Source organism: Pseudoliparis swirei, chromosome 24 (assembly GCF_029220125.1).
Source record: "Pseudoliparis swirei isolate HS2019 ecotype Mariana Trench chromosome 24, NWPU_hadal_v1, whole genome shotgun sequence".
NCBI lineage: Eukaryota > Metazoa > Chordata > Actinopteri > Perciformes > Liparidae > Pseudoliparis > Pseudoliparis swirei.
In genome coordinates, this window is record NC_079411.1 from 14,111,642 (window position 1) to 14,125,681 (window position 14,040).

Sequence of the window (14,040 nt, forward strand, 5' to 3'; positions counted from 1 at the left end):
CGACAGAAACAAAGTCAAATGTAACCACTGCCAAGATGAATTGTCTTATCACCGGAGTACTTCCAGTCTTAAATATCATTTAAATGCTAAACACACCGTTGATGCCAGCAAATCATACAACCAAACACACAGTGGAGCGAGGCTTCGGCAGACGACGCTAGTTGCAGGGAGGAGATGAACCAAGGCAAGAGAAGCGAACCAATGCCACAGCGAAGTGGATAGCTACAGACTGCAGGCCGATTAATTAGGGTGACCAGACGTCTGGTTTTCCCCGGACATGTCCTGCTTTTGGAGACCTAAAAAATGCATCCGGCAGGGATTCCAAAAACGTCCGGGATTTTGCTTCGTCGGATATTTGTGTTTCTCTGGGTTTTCACAAACTAGTATTTACCCCTTACAAGTTTTGGAAATGGTATCTCCCTTACGTTCCACCTTCTTACGCGAGCTCTGACAGTATTGTTAATCATTTGTGTCTTAAATGCTTACATTTTGTTTATGGTTGCAATAAGGTGTTCACAACTTGTAGGTGTGAAAAGAGGGCCTCTCTGAGAAAGAAGGATGTGAAAGGAGAGTACATCCTCTTCTGAGAAAATAAGGAAGAAGGACGTAAGGGTCGGGGTCCATACATGGAGGGCTAAGATCTGACAGGTCCATATATGGAAGGTACCGAGGGGCTAGTTGAGTAAGATACGGGGTCATTCTTTACATTAGAGGAACATCAGCCAGAAAAGAGGAACAAGGATGCAACCTCCTAGTTCCTGATTATCAGCTGCATGATACAAACTTGCCCTAACGGTAGCTATCGCTTGCGCGCACATATTGCCCACGCTGAAGGACGGACGAGAGGAGGAACCCGTGAGCAATAAGAGGGAAGGACTTCCCAGTGCTCCAATGAGGCTCGCACAAAGTCTAAACCAAGCGCCGCCTCCTACAATAGTCAGCCAATCACGGAGGCCCTCCAGAACTATTTACGCCACTGCTTCAGGTAGCTCCGGCACCCTTTTCGACTCCGGCTCCTTAAGAGTACCGAGCGTTTAGGTCCGAGCTTGATCAGCTTGTAGTAGCTTGTTTTCCTATATTCTGTTTGCTGTTGAATAAACGTAGTGTGTTTAAACTTAGAAGCTCCTCTCTTCGTCTGATTCCGCCGTACTCCGGGGTGAATCCTTGACCTCGACAGTATAGAGAACAGTCATTGGTCGACCGATCTCAGGGTTGCCAGATACACGATAATTATCCTCCAAATACAACCATTTTGAGCCTTTGGTACGATACTTCACCGTTTCCAATCTGGCAACACTGAGCACCTTGCCGCCTCCACTAGTTCATTGTTGTTTGTGCGGCATGCTATACACTTCTACCAGCGCCGCCGCTCCCATAGCGCGCACTACGCGCTGTGCGTAGGGCACCACGTCCTGAGGGGGCTCCACAAAATAGGCAACTAAAAAATCTTCATAGATATAATAATTATAATGCCGTTATTATTTCAGTCTAGAAATATTAGGCACCTTTTAGGCATGTATATCACAAAACAGGCAGAAAAAGAGATGTTTAATCGCAGCCCCCCCTGCTTCGCGCTCAGTCTCCAGCGTTCTGTCACAGTGTCTCTGCATAACAGTGCGTTTGACAATGTCCTGACAGATTTTATGGTACTTTAGTTTATATGGCAGTACATTTAAAATAAGTGTCAAGTTCTAGGAATTGACAAACTGCACTGAAAGTGTTTTCTGGTGTCTCACTAACAGGGACAACACATGTTATTGCACTTTCATTCATATGGCAGAACATTTAAAATAGAAGTGCGCTATACACTACTTTTGAATTAATTATTGGATTTTGCGTATACAAATGCGATTAATCGTGATTAATCAGGGAAATCATGCAATTAATCGCGATTAAAATTTGTAATCGTTGCCCAGCCCTAGTAATAAATTGTGATACTATGCAATTACTATTGCTGGACAAAGAAGTTGACCGCAGCAGGTCATTCTTATATTTCCAGTGGATTTTAAATGGTTAAATGCACTTACATTCACCTCAAACAAGAAGCCAACCAAACGAGCACTTACAATAATTAAGTGCTCAAAAGCATCCACCTTACATTCCTGACATTATTTTGAAGAGTGCATTGATTCCCGTCTTTGGAGGGAATTCGCCGAGCCTTCTCCGATGTTTCCGTGCTCCCCCAGAGACCTCCGGCTCAGAGCCAGTGGCGCGTATGCTGCTGACCTTTCTCAAGCAGCTTGAAGGCTTTTTTGACCTTTTCTTGAGAGGTGAAATTTAAAGAGGGATCCTGCTGGGTACACCTCCAATGTCGTTAGAGTGCAGCACACCACAGAATGTCACGGAGCAGCACATGCCGGGATGTTAACACTGAGCACAGGACAACTCACGGCTGTGTGCCTCATGAAACCGGACAAGCAGTGATACAGTGGGACTATATCTGTCCAGCAGTGGGACGCAGGAGTGGGTGAGGCCTACCAATGACAATAAAAAGCAGAGCTGTGAACAATCAATGTTCCTCTGTGAATCCAGCATTGATTGGATACTTACCACGGCATCATGAAGTTTTTCCAATGTCCACCGACCATCCCATTTTCAGCCTTCGTGGACTCTTTTCAGTAATTGGGAATTGTTTTTTTCTGCCCTTAAAGTGTACAGTGTTCTTTCTCAAGGACTAAATAATCAAAATAACTATGCTTAGTGTAACACCAATGTTGTGGTTGGATGGTGATTCAAATAATAGAACAGATGTTGGGCTTTTGATGGTAGTCATAAAAGATAGTCTCAAGGAGCTCCCCTTGAAAACCAAACCCCTCCCTTGTTCTTGCGGATATGAGGCAGACTGACAGGAAGTGATAGTGGTGGACCCAAAGAACAACTCTTGTTGTCAAAACATGCTTATTACAGTTCTATCTCATGTCAGTGCAAAGTGAATAGCAGTAAATGATCAGGTCTGATTGAAATTGGCCGTATTGGCAGTATTGAAAGCAGTGAAAGCGAATGTTTCTTACCCAGTGTCAACTGTGTGTTGTACACAATCACCCTCACACCCGGCTTGAGCTCGAACTCGACCAGATTTTGGTTCAGAGCGCTCACGATTATATCAGATACCTGTTCAACACAAACAACAATCTGCTTGTCAGGCAAAGAGCGATCTTCTCAGAAATTCAACAATTTTTCTTGTGGTCAAATGTGATGCTCGTCACACATACCTGCTCCAGCCCCTCCTCGCTCTTTTTCTTGCCCTCTGATTGGTTCTTGTGCGGTAACAGGAAGAGCTCAGCAGCTGTTGGAACTCCGGGGAACACGGCGACCAGGAGCTGTTCCTCTGGGAAGTCAGAAACCTGTGGCAAGGCAGAAGAAAATGACCTGTGACAAATAGCTTCATGTATTAAAAATGCGTGTCTTTGTTCCGCTCCCCTCATTAAAAAGTCACATGATGACATCATTCAAGTCTTGTTTGGAGCACGAAATACATGTACTGCATTTGCACTGCGTAACTTTGTGTTACATTTCCAACGGCAATGATTCCATCCCCAAAAATATGAGCGGAGAGGATGATATGGACATTGCTTTGGCTGATGCGGAAATATTCATGCAGAGAAAGGCTGCTCCGAGCAGCACCTGCTGCAGGTCGGCGGGGGCTTTACAGAACTGCAGCTGGCCGAGAGCAAACATACCGGTGCCGACGGGAACAGAATCATTCTGTTGCTATGGATGTCGGCAGGGGGAGCTTTTGTTGGGTCGCCACAGCAGGCGAGCCGGGTCGGCCCATACACGTCAAAGATCTTCTCCTCCTTTAGACGGAGGTTTGCTGGAGTCCTCCTTCAGGACTCTGGAAATAAATTGTACGAGACAACCGAGTCCAGCAGGGAGATTTTGGGGCGATGTCTTTCTTCGTATTTTCTAATTTAGTATTCTGCCTTCCGCAGAAGAAGGTGTGAACGCTGCAGCGGGGGACACGGTGTGTAGAGCGGGCACAACTTATTTCGACCGAAGCACAGTTGATGATTGTTTTGTTGTTTAGACCGTTTACTTTCTGTATTCAGCAGACTTGACCGCGGCCTAGACAACTTTATTCATACAACGTATTTCATTTGAAGTAACTGTTTCATGCTTTACATAGAAATGGATGTAGTAGATTCATACCTGTTCAGCTTACAGACTAATTATAATTGTTTTATTTATGTATTTATTATCTTTAGAGAGGACTTCAGTGGTTGTATATTCAGAAACTATGTTTCCACCTCTTCATAAGGAAGGCAAAAATGCACTTGTTCAACGAAACATAAGTTTGCATGTTAATATTTTCCTACAATAGCAAAGACAGTTTTGAGTTTCACCATTGAGATTCATACGAGGGGTGGGGGAGAAAAAGGGTAGTACCACGATATTTTGCGTGGCAATATTGTATCAATACATGAACACATGAAGTATTGTTCTCTGATTAAATTACTATTACTATATTAACTAAATCCTCTTTGTAAAGTGTGAGTATTTTTAAAAGTGCTTATTCAATAAAATGTATTGTTACTATTATTATTAATAATAATAATGCAATTAGGAATGTCAGTATTAAAGTAACAACTGAAAGCTGTGACACATATTGTGTCCTGATTCCTGCTTGGAGGCATGTTGTTTGTGTGTGTGCTGAAATGTCCTCCGGCACTCGTTATATTAAAATGCATTAAACATTTATTTTCAGAGGGAACCAACACTCCAGCCAAATATTGCTTTAAATCAGCCGTGAGGAAGCATTGTGGACATCAAATACCAGAGAGTCGTGAATGGCTGATTAGTGACACAGTTTAACGTCATAGTGTTGCTGTTGATTGTCATCGCCATAGATTTAGCAACTTTGTAGTTGTTGGTCATATAATGATGCATTATGAACGATAAGTCTATGTTGGAATGGAGGAGAGCTCGTAACGTTAGTAACACTGAGAGCAGCAGGTTTTATTGTGATGCTCCATTTAGATTTTTTTTATTGGACAGTAGTACATTATAAATATATTATAATGATGTAATCTTGTAAAATGTAGTTTTTGGTGAGAAACTTGAATAAATCCAGTGGTTTTAAGAAAACAATTTTCACAGCACTTTAATATAGATATTAGAGACAAATTATGACTTGAAATACTATCTTGTTATTTCCTAATCATTTGATTTGGGTGTTTATATGCATGATGGGTAAACAAAGTAATTAGTTGATGATTATAAAAATGTTAATTCATCGGCTATAATCCTATTATAAATGGACCGACGAGAGATGAACTGAGTGAAAACATAATCTTATTGGATAAAACAAATGTTTACAAACTGCATAACTTGCTGTAGGTAATACATTGCATTAAATCGCAATTTTAGATATCACAATAATAAGCATATCGGAATAATGCAAAATTGCAATAATATCACTGCTGTATTAGGTATTGTAATTATATCATATTGTGGGGCCTCTGTTGATTCCAACCCTTAATAATGATAGTTTTGATAGAAACAGTAAAAGACAGGATATAACCTTTTGGTCCTCGTAATTAATGTTCGAGTCTTGGAGCGCGTTCGCCAGAGAATTTTGTGTTTTAACTAACCACCACCATTACTGGAGGAACTCTGAACTACTATTTCCCCTCCGGAGAAATGAAATGGAGAAAGGGAGAGCAATACAGAAAGAAATGGTGAAACACAAAGAGTAAGAGATACAAAAAGAAACAATGTTGAATGCATAATGACCATTATATCGATGTTAGAGGCCTACTGGATCAGGTATGATTCATGAGGAAATAACAGAGATCAGTCCGGTCCATAGGTCATATTGTAAAGTCCTGAACATAGCTGGGGGCCAATGTTTCTCAAGTGGATAGTCAGTAATATCAAAATACCTCCCTTTACGTGTTACTGTGATGTGAATGTCACACTACTTTGAGCAATGTTTTTCCTAATATCTTTACACAAATTTAATTTCCGAACATGAAGAGCATCTCTAGCCATGGAAAGTGATCCAGTCTGTAGTCATGATGGGTCCAGTCGTCGGCTGGTGTTGAACCGGCACACCAAAGACTTAAAGAACTACTGGGTGGACTGTAATCAACTTTCCTACAGACATTCATGGTTCCCAGAGAAAGATGAAACATAAAAAGGAATGCACCACTGTGTTGTGTTGCCATGTTTATATGTGTAGTAAATGGGCTACTACATCATTTCATTGTCCCACTCTGTGTTGCGTAATGACAATAAATGATCTTGGAATCCTTTGGTGATCCCCTGACTCATAAGTATTGTAATAACAGTAAGAACAGCGATTAGTCGCTGTCCAATTTAAATACATACTTAAAAATTTATGACTTTTACTGTTCATTCTGGTTTAATGAAACTATCCTATTTCGTAAGATTAATAAACTCTTGACAACCGTTTGGATTAGGTTAAGAATGACAATCTGAAATTAAGACATTTTGGATATTGATGGTTATGAAGGCTTGTAACCAGATTATTTGAAACAATTACATTATAACTATTTGGTGAATGTTTTCTGTCCTGATCTCATTTTCTAAGGATGCCAAAACCTTACTTTGCCTTCGATGAAATACAAAATAAAATAAATGTTTCTGTTTTTGTTTATCGAAGAAAAGCCATTCTTGAACCCTCAGCTCTCAATCAGTTTATACGACCCTAGGAGGCTGAGCCCGGGTGGTGATCACTCTTCATTTTAGAGCCTGTGATGCTTCTTTGTTTTCTCAGTGGCCTGTGTGAACAATGGAGTGTGTAAAGCCAAAGCACATCAATTATCAAGCACACTATTTGAGTACAAAAGTAGTGGACAAATGATAGCCGTGGGCATGACTTACAATGAGAGAAGGCGCGGCGGAGGGGGACATAAAGTGAATAGGATGACAGAAGAGGCAATAGCCCCTGCACACAATCAATACACTTTGACCACTGTTGTTCTCATTGCAATCAGTCATTAGAATAAAAAGCTGTTTGGAGTGCTCTCTTTTGAATCCCTGCAAATCTACTGCTGGATACAAATGTCCCATTATGATGGCAAGAGAGACGGTCGCAGACGTTACATTGTTACATGCAAGTGGGATTCTAATAAGCCCTGTGAGATGTACCAGATGCAATGCTATGTGATATTTAGGCAACACTTCATTTGGATAATCAAGTATTCATCCTCAACAACAAACATGTCTCCAGCCATGCTGGCAGCTCTGTGAGCAGCATTCTGAGGCTGGACTTGGCACTCACGTGTGATGCTGCAAGAATCCACGCTGTGCAAAGTAAGCGAGCCAAGAAGTTTAAAACATGCCATACAGAATATTACTCCCTCCAATCTCTGTTCACTTACGCCAATCTAGTGCTAAAGCTAGCCTAAGTATTTATAAACTCCTAAAATGACTTGAAATCCAGATTGTATTTCAATAATAGTGAGTAACATAAATCCTGATGAGAGAAAGCTAATTATCAACAATACTATTGTTTAACAGGCTATATAAATTTATATGCAGTATATGTCAGTCACATGAGAAAGTATGTTGGTGCCTTTGGGGAAGCAATACGGAGATGTTGGCTTGGTAGCTGCTCATTATTACCTTCGCATTGAAAATGCGGAAGGTTATGTTTTGATCGCCGTGTATTTATTTATTTATTTATTTATTTGTATGCGTGTTATTCGCATAACAAAAAAAGTTTTAAACCGAATTGCATGAAATTTGGTGGGATGATTGGTTATTATCCGGGGACCATTTGATTAGATTTTGGGATCGATCGGGTCAAAGGTCAAGGTCATGAAAAGGTAAAAATCTTCTTGAATCGCATGAAATTTGGTGGGATGATTGCTTATTATCCGGGGGCCATTTGATTAGATTTTGGGATCAATTGGGTCAAAGGTCAAGGTCATGGAAAGGTCAATCTTCTTTTTACCATAGCGCGGTCCATTTTTATCCAATTGGCATGCAACTAATGCCAACATGTTCATAATTCAATGCCCAATCTTGTGATATGCGAAGGTATGCGCTCTACCGAGTGCCCATTCTAGTTTCCTGCAGTATTTGTAGCCACTGTCTATGTATCGGTCACAAGCCTCTGGTCACGGACTGGCTGCTAACTGGGAGTAAGACTTTAACCAAGTCAGTATTTTCCTTCAGCACCAGTTAGTTATATTTTCTAGGTATATAATAAAGCATTTATTGGAGGTTATACATCCTGATATATCGTGCAATACTGAATGCACTCTATCCCAGGCTGGTTGTAGAAGATCCAGAAGATGTGTGCATTATTTGCATATGTGTTGCCAGATTTTCAATGCTTGATTTTCATATTATGCGTATTAAAGAAACTCATTATTTCTTTCCAGTTAAATAACCTCTATTCATGTGGATTTGTGGATAGCTATAGAGCTGCTATTGCTTTTCCCATTTCCATTAAACCATGAACAAGTTTAGAAATAATATTCATGTTTACAATTGTTATGATAGGCATTGAAGGTAACTTCTACTTGGTCTGAAGTCTTGATTCCAAATTGTAAAACTGTCCTTTGATTTACAGTATCAGTAACAGTACAAATTACAATCATTTATTTTGTTTCATGCACCCTTAAAATGTTAAAGCATACAAGTCTGTTTTAATTTACTGTCCTGAGTCACTTTTCATCGTATTTTCAATGTAAAATGTTTGGAAAGAGTGAACCAGATTCTTAATTTAATATTGACATTGGATCAGTAATACTCACAATATGTCCACAAAATGATTTTTCTCAAAGAGTGTTGTTGAAAATGTGCGACACAGAAATAAGTCTCAACAACATGAGTGCAATGTTTCGGACTCTGGCTTTCTTTCCTCTCCTAATAAAGATAATAATTTATCCTATTCTGTTAATTGTTTTAGTTTTACCTCTATTGGCAGCGATTGAAATAAACACAATAGCACCACATTTACATTGTTGCTAAAATCCACTCCATCCATATTATTTTATGTTTTGGTTGACATTAATATAATTGACTCTGTACTGCATTGATATTTTTATATATATATATATATATTAGGTCTGTGAAACGATTAAACATTTTAATCAGGTTAATCACAGGTTTCTGTGGATTAATCATGATTAATCACATATTACCGATTTTTGTGAGAACATAAAGATTTATGACAAAAGACGGATATATACATTTATACACAGGCGTGCACATAACTTGCTCATCAGTGTGCGTGCATTGCGGCTGAGCTCTGCCGAGCGCGAGCCGAGAAGCGTTGTTGACAGGGGGGGGCAAATAACTTTTTTTCGTCCCGATGTGCCCGCACACGCCGGATCGGAGCTCTGCGGAGATCGGAGTAGTGTTAATGACATGCTGCTGGTTAGAGACGACCAACAACAGACGGATTGGAAGCTCATTCTGCGCATGCGTTTAATGCGTTAAAAAAAATTAACTAATTAATCCTGTAATTTAATCATAACGCGTTATTTTTCACAGCACTAATATATATATATATATATATACACACCAAAGAATTTCATTGATTAGAATCCCAAATAATATTTTACCCACACATCAATGTACGTAATGGAGCTCTGTGTTACTATGGAAAAGACTCCAGATTTGGATAAATGTATCTCTCAATGGAGTTCAGATCCATCAGGGCTATGCCAGACGAACATTATAGCTGCTGCATCGACACTCAACATATCTTAATAAAGAATAAATCTAGGCATACATACCGCCTTTATAAAGATACATTTATATACACAGAGTTTCGACCAGTCTCTTTGAGCTCTGGGTGACCACAGACAGCTTCAATATAGTTGTCCTCCAACATGAGGACCACTCAAAACTCTTTAACAGTACTTGTTATCATTCACACCCATTCATACAGTGATGGGAGGAGCTACCATGCGAGGTTCCACCTGCCCATCAGGACTAAGTAACATTCACACACAGGCACAGCTACTGGAGGAATTTGTGGTTAAGTGCTTGCCCAAGGACACATCAACAAGGCTCGCGGAGCGGGGGATCGAACTGCCGGTTCTCTGAAGGAAGACCCTGCTCACCACTGTACCACCGTCGAGCCAGTGTTTCATATCAATCTGTGCTGGAGGAGTTTTTGACCCCTTAAATACACATTTTCATAAAAATAAACTGCAATGTCAATAACCCTTTGAGGGGAACTTATTTCCTACGGGTAATGTTTGTTTTTGAAATATCACAATTATATTTCCTATCAAAGTCGGCAGCAGTTTGAGTGAGGTTCGGGTCAAACACACACACACACACACACACACACAGGGCTGTTTCCCTTCAGGCTGCTGGTTATGTCCCCTGAGAAGTCAAAAAGGTCATATTTTAATTTACTCTGCAAACTTAACACACTACAAAGCACATAACAAACTTATTAAATTCAAACCAAACAATATATTTCACTAAACTTAACCAAGTTAATTGATTTTGTTGTTGTTATTTTGCTACAATGTAAAACATCAAGTCCATGTTTAAAACTGCGACTGTAATGCAGGAGCAAATATGTTCCCCTCGAGATGTAATTGAGCAGTTTAGTTACATGAGCATGTAGTTTTGTAAGAGACAGGTTTGGATGTTGACACAGAGAAAGAACTCTGTCCAACAATTAGCATTAGGACCAGGTTTCATGAGAGGCCGGTCCAGTCCGGTACTGCATACCACTAAAGGATTTAATAAAGCCGTGAGAACAGGAGACAGCAGCTTCTTGTGGCCGCTGGGAGGAGAGCAATGAGAGCGATGAGGTCATTTTACTTCCAACCCTGGTTCTGATCTCTTGGTGGTCAGTACGGACAGTGAAAATAACTCTTTAAATGATTTTTCCGACAGCCTTGAACAAATGTGAATCTATCCTTCAAGCATTTTACCATGTGAGCCAGAGAGAACATCAAATAATATTGGAATTAAAATAGGTATTAACTCCACAAAAGGGTTAATGCTCTTATGATTTCCATTTATAATGAGCCTCATGGTAATTCTCTAATTTGCTATTTTCTGTTGGTACCGGATGAAAGACGGTATGACCACTTAACTCCCACACAGTCTTCAGACCCAAAGACCGGCAGCGATCCACCCTCGCGTTCAGCCCGCTGTGCCGGGGAGCACAACGGGCAAGCAAACAGGTCTTGATCAAATTCAGTTATGAAATATTGCAGAGATTACGCAATTAAAGTTGCAAATTTAAGTGACACATGTTACTGTCACTAAAATAAAGTAAACTCTACAACCCTGAGACAAACTGTCAAATAGAAGAAAAAACTTAACTGCCGTGTTCTAAGTCTTTTCTTCAGAGTTAAAGTTACATTCTAAGAACAACATAGACATAATCAGTTTGTCTACAGGGCTGTTAGCATCCATTAGATCTCAATCATTTAGCAGAAATGTGTTACTTCTCATCTCAAAAGGAAAAACCAAAAATCTCTTATTTTTCTGTCAAATTGCTTTACAATGGCATACGGTGGAGAACAGGAAAAGGCAAACCTATCAGCTCAGACGCAATGACCTGAGTCTGGGTTGTCCAGGTGGTTCATGAGATCCCTTCACACATTTAAACATTCCTCCAAAAGCGCCCACCTGCATCTCTAATGGCTAATAGGCTGGTAGGATGGTCAAGAGGCACCACCGAGTGCAGTCGGCTATTCATGAGCCGTGAATGGGTAGATGAGTAGCACTTAACAGCCGCGGGTGAGCTTCCCACACACAATGAGAGCACTTGCACACCTCCCACGTTCAAGTACACAGACACACACGTTGAACACGGGGACGGGCGTCGCCGCTCACAGGTCCCCTGCCAGGTTTCGGAGGTCATTTTATTTGGGACTTTTACAATTGAAGAATCAGCTCTCTTGAAGCCACCTTGGAGGAGGAGGAAAGCAGAAACATCTTCACACACCTTTGGTGATGAATCACACGGCGACCCGAGGGCATTCTCTTGCCGCGCCACTGAGTATTGGGCAGCAAAGGTAATAGGAGAACAGGAAATAATGAGGAATAGTGGGATGAGAAAGACAATAGAGGAAGAGGTGGACGGAAGAAGGGGGAGGAAAGAGAAAATGAAAATCACTCACTTGGAGCAAAGCCTTCTTAATTACTCTCCCCACGTCCTGTCTCCACTCGGGTATGTCGGGGTTGAACTCGTCCAGATTCGGGGAGAAAGATAAAAGTAGAGATTTGAAGAATTCTGTCGAGGAGAGTCGGGGGAGAATCAGCCGTTAATGCCCTCGGATCCAGGGAGTGTTATTCTCAGGGAGCTGTGCCAACTGTCATTTTGCTCAAGTTGAGTTTCAGGTAGTTAACGCTTGATGAAAAGAGGAGGCATTCTCATATCCTCTGCACTTCCCCCTTTGGCAAAATGTACCAGAAGCACTTCTAGATAATTAGAAAAAGTCACAGTTCTATGCAAACCCATCCACAGGGAATACATCTCTGCATTTTACAGATACTTGCTGCCGGATCACTTTATTTCAAATGAACACATATTCTTTAAAGGCTCGAACAGTAATATTATATATTTGACTCAAGTGGGAGCAGTTTTATTTCCAAACATGGTCCACAAGGCACAGTCTGGTGATGAAGGGACAAGTACCGGACTTCATTTATGTGTTTTGAAATATAAACTGCTTTCCATAAGAACTCTTAAAAACAAAAACAACTCTAGAGTGGCAGGACACATTCAGAAAGGCAATACTGACCTTTGACTGCTATGGTCCTGGTGTCCTGCAGTATGGCGTTGGCTGCAGCCACTTGGACAGTGATGGTGTGCATTCCATCGTCGGGGAAGGTGTGTGAGATGCTCCCGTCCAACGTTACCACGGGCTGCAGAAGGTCATAAGGTCAGAGACACAATGATGTTACACTTTGTCAAGCTCGTGCAGCAGCGAGCTTCATCCACCGGACACGCCTCGCCTCCACCAGGGTGCTGCTCCAGCTTGATTCTACAGTCCATCCCTTAGTGGTGTAACTTTGTTCTCTCTCTCTCTCTCTCTCTCTCTCTCTCTCTCTAATGTCTTCACTGTTATCTGTCAAGTGAAGGGGAAAAGGCTCAATACGTCATCTTCGACATCGACCTTACTTTGGGGGTACTTTTTAACAATGTGTTATTTGACTCACGGTCGTTGAGGAGAGCCCAGATGTCCTTTGCAAGAGGCCTTGAATGCCTCGTTGCTATATTGATTGTGTCATTTTACTCTATTTCACAGCATAATGAGCTCAAACAAGGTCGACGGACAGCAACAGCGGCACCTGCTCGCTGTGTGAAAGCTACTGTAGTCTAGATAAAAAGATCAATAGATAGACAGACTGATGGATAAATAGATGGATAGATGGATAGATGTGGTTGAAAATGTGGTTGAAAGAGTATCGCCTTCTAAAAGTCCGAGGATTGAAGCAAAGTAGAAGCAACTTTGGCCACTGACAACGTCAAGATCGTGTAAAAGGCAGATGAGTTGACGAGAAGTAGAACAAACATTCACATTCAGGATGGTCAGAGCGGTCACCAGATCAGATTCCAGTTTTCACACGTCACATGTTGACCAGACTTTATGTACCACCCAGCACTATTTATTTACATATTTAAAACTACATATTTAAATTTGGTTTTTTTAACCTAAAGATGAACTAACTTGTCTGTGCAGTTATTAAACACGTCATTGTTTAAGTGTTAATGTTGACATGTCTTACCACATTTATGAAAATCATCTACTGTTTTATATCAGCCCTAATCTTCATGGCCAATTCTGAGGTAGTCGACTGTTTGGGATATATAATTATACATAATTAAATCCTTTGAGCAGACTTTGATGTCTGTTTTACGCCAATTCTATGGTAATAATAATACTAGAAGAGAATAAACTACACCGTGTATGTTCTCACAGTAAGATACGCTTCTCAAGCATGTGCTGTTTTCATGTCAAGGTGATGTTGATGATAATGTTTAGCTTATCAAATATGAGTTTTAATAAACATGCAAAAGTCAGCATACAGTAGCATGCAGTATACATGTTTGACTGAAATGTGGGGGGATGAGCCCTG

The 14,040-nt window shown here is 40.8% G+C and overlaps 1 protein-coding gene across 1 annotated transcript in view; it reads right to left on the minus strand.

The window, feature by feature from the left end:
- Positions 1-14,040, minus strand: part of sorcs3a (sortilin related VPS10 domain containing receptor 3a) — a 259,289-nt gene that overhangs the window by 6,218 nt on the left and 239,031 nt on the right. The window contains exons 21-24 of the mRNA XM_056408465.1: positions 12,702-12,825; positions 12,078-12,190; positions 3,213-3,344; positions 3,012-3,111 (exon numbers count right to left, since the gene is read on the minus strand). Coding sequence (XP_056264440.1) covers positions 3,012-3,111; positions 3,213-3,344; positions 12,078-12,190; positions 12,702-12,825 — 469 coding nt within the window. The remainder of the gene's footprint in view (positions 1-3,011; positions 3,112-3,212; positions 3,345-12,077; positions 12,191-12,701; positions 12,826-14,040) is intronic.